General features: G+C 46.1%; 1 protein-coding gene across 2 annotated transcripts in view; it reads right to left on the reverse strand.

The window, feature by feature from the left end:
• atosa (atos homolog A) overlaps window positions 1-3,442 on the reverse strand; it is a 33,996-nt gene extending 30,554 nt beyond the window's left edge. For both annotated transcript variants that reach the window (XR_013936635.1, XM_080496904.1), the window contains exon 1: window positions 3,324-3,442. Coding sequence is in view for 1 of the 2 variants with exons in the window: in XM_080496904.1 (XP_080353030.1) it covers window positions 3,324-3,354 (31 nt within the window). In the remaining variant the exon portion in view is untranslated. The remainder of the gene's footprint in view (window positions 1-3,323) is intronic.
• Window positions 3,443-6,000: the final 2,558 nt, after the last annotated feature.

Here is a 6,000-nt window from a genome sequence, read left to right on the forward strand (position 1 = left end):
CCTCGCCGGCTGACTGAGGCTTTCCACCATGACTACCTCTGAGGTCATCCCAGTGTAGATTGTTCGCCGTGACTTCCAAAGGGATGATAATGGAAGTTGAGGGTATAAAGAAGGAAGCAGTCGGTCACCGTTTCTCAGGGTGTTGCCAAGTTTCTTTCTCCATGTGGCGTCGTGTCTACATCTAATGCAGAGTTATTTATTTCCCTTCCTAATGGCTACTATGGTAGCAAAAAAACAACTCAGTACGTTATTGTACAAACCAATCCACAGTGGTTTTAAACCAACACAGAAGTACGTCTATGTGGAAACACATAAAACTCGGCAGAGACACATTTCGGCTCAAAGAGTTTAAAACTTAATACGCCGTGTTTTCGCAGACCGGTGTACTCAGGTTCTCAGTTTTCCGTAACCGTTCTTTATGGGAGCCCGTAAAAACTGTCAGTTGAGCCACATGCTTCAACGGCGCATCGCTTATTAAGGCCCGCCGCAATCTGTTGCACACTCACTCACACACATGCTGTCCTGACTCATAGCTCAACTCACAGGAAAACAAGGAGGGTCAGATGACTTTGGTTAGGTCTCTGAGCAGAACACAAGTGCTCCTTTTCTCCCTTTATAACAAAAGGCGGAGCTCGAGAAACGCCCTGAAGTGATGCTGCTTGAACTGTGGAAGGAAAAAAAAACTAAAGACACCTCCCTACCAGCACGCGAAATGCTTTGTTCTATTGAACAAGCAGCAGTATTTCAAGACCTGGACTAATCCTGCTTCTGCCTCTAAATGCCAATTCTGGGAGAAGAAAAAAAAAAAAAAAATCAACAAATTAGAAGACAAGACGTCCCAAACTCATAACAACACATATTTCTGATCTTCAAAATAACACATGTACATTACAATATCAAAACAGTCACAGTATGTTGGGAAACTCATACACAACCATCATTATTAGGACTCAAACTACCAACCTTTTGGTCAACTGTTGTATGTACACTCTGAGAAATATTTCAATTGATTAATTCCTTATGAACAGTGGGCAGGTAATTCCAGCATGATGAACTAAAACTTGTTAAAACCCATTTTATTTCAGGCTTGTTTGATCTCAGTTGGGATGAAGCAGGGAACAAATACGACATAACTTAGTTTTATAAACCCAAGTTCATTAGAAAAAGTGTCAAATCATCCCGAGACTGGATTCATTTAACCTCCTCTGCACAAATACTGATCTGATCTGATCCCAGAGTCCAGCGGGCATCTTAACAAGAAGTGAAGCCAGCAGTAAAGAAAGGTGGAGTACCTCTTCTTTCCCCACTCCAACCCTTAGCGTGACCCCTTTCACCCACCTGAGAAACCTCTTCCAGTAAAGAATGGACATGCCTGGACTTGTTCAGCGCTCCCCCCCTAAAACTTCTTATCCACAACCAGGCTTTCCAAAGAGCCCTCAGCCCGGCATCGGAGCAACCAACCGAGCGGCTTTGTGCCCAACTCGACCTTGCGAGAGTCTGGGCTACCTCCTCTCACCACTGCAGCTCTCACTTTTCCTGAAAGCAGGGAATGAAGCAAGGAGAAAAGAAGGTATCTGGCCCTTGAGCAATTTGGTGTATCCGCCACAGGAAGGGTACAATACGTCCAAAACAACAAAAGCACCACAGTGTCTGTCAGTCAAGCGGGGAGCTACTGCTGTGGAGCGGCTTCGACTGGCGTCGGCTCTCATAATTAGAACGTGACAGTGAGCGATTTGACCCGACATGCTAATAATCCGTGAAGGTTGAAGAACAGATGCACTGTCGTGATGTGTCGCGGGCCAGCAGTTCTCAATCTCCCGGCTCATATAAAACAAGGATTACAGATTGTAGATCAGAACAAGGGAAGCATGTTCTTTTTGTTGTTGTTGTTGTTCACACAGTTGACCCAGCAGGGTGATCTGCATTACCGGGCTGTATTTACATGGTACTGTTTTCCTGCCACCGTGCCCTTTACCCCGAGCAGCCACATCACCCAGATGTCTGGGTCACGGAGTCTAAATAAGGGGTTCTGCAGGAGCGGGTTAAAAGCCTATGTCCATATGGGGCACACGTTTAAAAAGGTGTTAAGGAGGTCCATTATCAGAAGATTGGCTCAAATGGAGCTGCCTTTCAGAGCCGTGGGTAGTCCTGGCTGTGGAACATGTAAACACAAACCCCATCGCTGATTGGCGGCGGTTGATTTGATCACGACTCAAAACAAGCCTGGCTCACTGCTTTTATGGGAGTAGATCACACGCAGCTTAGTTCAGTCAATCAGTAAGTCAATCATTTAGCATTCCGGTTCTCAGAGCCGTATTTGGAATACCCCTGCTCCGATTGCTTGAGCGACTCGCTGCTGTAACAAAACACGATTCAAACGAATCCGGCTCACGACTCCAAGACACCTGATTCAGATGATTGGATTTCCTGGCTCTGGCCTGCTTGATTCCCATGAATTGCTAATTATCCGACTTCTACGGTGGCTGCTGATGCCCAATGGTTGACAACTGAAGCAAGTAGGGCAGGGTCACTCCAGGACCAAGCCTGAAGGAAACAATGATTTCGCAAAAAAACAGAAGCTTATAGAGGACCTATTTTTTTTTTTTTTTTTTTTTAATCGAGACAGGGTGGGGATTTGGATTCGGAAAGACCCTTTACGAATGGAGGCGATGGTAAAATTAGCATAATCACATTGAAACAAACAAGGCAGTCCCCTCATGTCCCTGTTTTACCTCATGCTGCAAATACAGCAAGCTGTAAACAGGTTGGCGAGCATAAGGCAGGAGCCTTATTTCCACAACAGGGTGGGTGTCAGGAACATTTTGCAGCAGCCCTGTGCAGGAGACTGTCAAAACAAGACTCATGGAAGAGGGGGGGGGGGGGGGTGTGAGCTGCACACTGCTGCAGGACCGGGTGAAAAGAAACACCTGACAGTCCTGCTGAGCTTCAAAACCAGATCACCTCCAGTGTGTCGTATCGACATGTCCTCCTTTACCCGGGCCAGGCTTTGTTAGTTCACATCACCAGTGACTAGGCTGACCAGCTGTTACATAATTCCCTGGCCTGATTTTTTTTTTTGGTTTTGTTTGTCTCAGGGGGATCTGGTACAGTCAATCCACTGAAGCTGGAAAAAAGCACAGTTTGCCCACACAGTGATCAACTGGAGGCGTGCGTGTGTGTGTGTGTGTGTGTGTGTGTGTGTGTGTGTGTGTGTGTGTGTGTGTGTGTGTGTGTGTGTGTGTGTGTGTGTGTGTGTGTGTGTGTGTGTGTGTGTGTGTGTGTGTGTGTGTGTGTGTGTGTGTGTGTGTGTGTGTGCCACATACCTCGCTCGGACTTCATATTGTCCAGTGTCATCAGGTTGCCTTCTGGATCTCCTGCTGGGGTCTTCTTTGGTCTTTTCCCGTGCGGGCCTCGGTGTCTGGACCCCCCCACCACCACCCAAACACCCCCCTGGTTGACTGAGACCTGCTGTATCACCTAAGCAGTAGAATCAGCTGTGAAGCCTGCGTGCTGGTGCCAGCTGCCCCCCTACCCAACAACAAAGCATCGCTTTGTTAGCACGCTGCTGTACGCCTCCATCGGATCGCACTGTACCGTCCAACCGACCCGCACGAGCCGTTGACAGCGGGGCGAAGTCACCCGACCGGTCAACCCCGCCGAGGAACCGACACGACTACTGGTTTAACCAGCGAGCTCGCGACTCGCGTGGGCTTCCTGCACCTGGAGCAATAGTCAGACGGCGGTTCATGTCGGTGCGCGTGTCCCGAACACTGGCTCCTCTCTGCGGGCTCACGGAGCTGCGCTGGCTCGGTAGGTAAAGCAAACAACCGAATAACGTCACGTAGTTGCCACTTTAAACCACCGCAAAAAAACAACAACCCGCAAGTAGGCCACTGTTTACCTAAAAGTCTTTTTTGTTGTTGCTTTTTCTTTTTTCTAACTACGAGGAAAACATTCCCAGCGTGTAAAAATCGTGACAACGCAGAGGTACGATCCACTTTATCCACGAGCCGAGCTCCAACCGCGTCCACCTACTTGGCGTCAGCAACGCCACCTGTACCGACTTCCTTTGTGGTCCTCATTAAAACTTTTCAGAGCAACAACAAGAGGAGGAAAGAAAAAAAAAAAGAAGCACTGACTTTCCCCCCCCCCTCCTCCCCTGAACAGACGCTTCGGCAACGACGGCGACGCTTTCCGAGAGCGCTGGCCGAGCGGCGGCCGCTGTGTCCGCTGACAGGCCGGGGTGAGCGGCGGGGCTCCGGGGAGAATTCAGGAGAAATGCGGAGGAAAGGAACAGCGAGTCCCTCCTGGTCGTGATGCTCGCAGCCTGCCTGCCTGCCCTCCTCTCCTCTCCTCTCCTCTCCTCCCTCCTACCCTGCTTGTCAAAACAGATCAGTGCAGCTCCAGTCACGTGTCCCAACAACAGCCACGCTCGTCACTTCCCTCGCGGCCACAGCCTCGCATGAACTCGCAGCCATAGCAACCGCCAACTTAAGAGGCGCTCCCGAAACTTCCGCGGGAAACATGCCCGCGTCCCGTCTGTGACAATAACCCCCGCTCCGAACCGTCCCCCGGTCCGCGGTGCTCGGTACCGCGGACGTCTTCGGGCAGAAAGCAGGGAAACAACCAGGAGATGTAGTGGGCTACTCTCTGGAAGCTGATTGGTCAGTGGGAAGCTGTGCGCGTTCACGTGCGCACGTGAGGGTTTGTTCCTTTCAGTCGTGAACATTTTGTTCTGCGTTTTAATCCAAACATCAGAAATATTTAAAGAAATATAAATATATGTTCCAGTTAAGAGTCCCAACCTGCTGACGGACCCTAGAATTCATTGATTAATGTGTGGACATGTTTGTTATAGTGACTATAATTGGATTTCCCCTAAAAAATAAACACTTGGCCGGCCTCGCGAGACTTGAAATATAAGTTAATGAAAAAAAAACCAAAACAAAACCCTTTATATTGAAAGTATGTCTCCTCTATATGGATATGAATTCACTAATACAACTAAATCATGTCACGTTACAGACCTTACTCGACCTTGCGTATGTCAACAATAATATCTTCTACACTTAATGGTACAAATACAGTATGAATAACTATATGGAAAATCTAATTATAACAACAAAAGAAATCTCTCTTTTTCAGTCAAATAAATAATAAAACATAGGAAAAAAGTTATGTTCAAAATAATTTACTGAACAGAATATCAGTAATTTTTCAGTATAATATTCCGTACAATAAAATACTCACAAAGACACTATTTTAACAAACATTTTGTCAGCAGATATATGAAGCAAAGCTGCTTTGATATCTGTGCCCATAAGATAGTTTAGTATTCTGTGCAAAGTGCCAGACAGTGTAAAAACATGATTAAGAGTTCTTTGAAAAATAATGAAAACCAGACAGATCAGCATAATAAAATATAATTGTGCCTTTATTCCAACTCATGCTATCTTTTAGGCAAGTGCAAAAGTAAATTACGATTGCTCTATTTCCAAACATTTTTCATATATTAACATGCTGCCAAAATACAACCTTTTTTCCATACTCATTAGACATTTTTAATTGGGATCTGGGAGGTTTTTATTATATTGCCTCCAGCTTTTGTTATACTTATGGTTTTGTACATTAGTGTATTATATAATTATGAACTTTATCATTTATCCATCCATCTTCTTTGCCACTTCATCTATTTCAGGGTTGGGGCAAATGCAGGATACACCTTGGGCAGGTCACTAGCCTTTCACAGACTTACCGTATATAAAAGTGTGTTTTGATGAAATAAGTAATGTTGTCTATTCTATTCTTTTTTTTCTTCAAATCACGAATTATTCAATTCAAGAAAAAACAGCATAGTAGGAAACGGCATCCCCCGACCCCCTGGGTTTTCCTGCTATTGCACTGAAGCTCTTTAGCCTCAGGAGGGGCAGTCAGCCAAACACCTTGAGAATTATTACCTCCTATGATCCAAAAACATTGGTTTCTATAAATTTGCCTGTC

Source organism: Blennius ocellaris (genome assembly GCF_963422515.1).
Source record: "Blennius ocellaris genome assembly, chromosome: 1".
Classification (NCBI taxonomy): Eukaryota; Metazoa; Chordata; class Actinopteri; order Blenniiformes; family Blenniidae; genus Blennius; species Blennius ocellaris.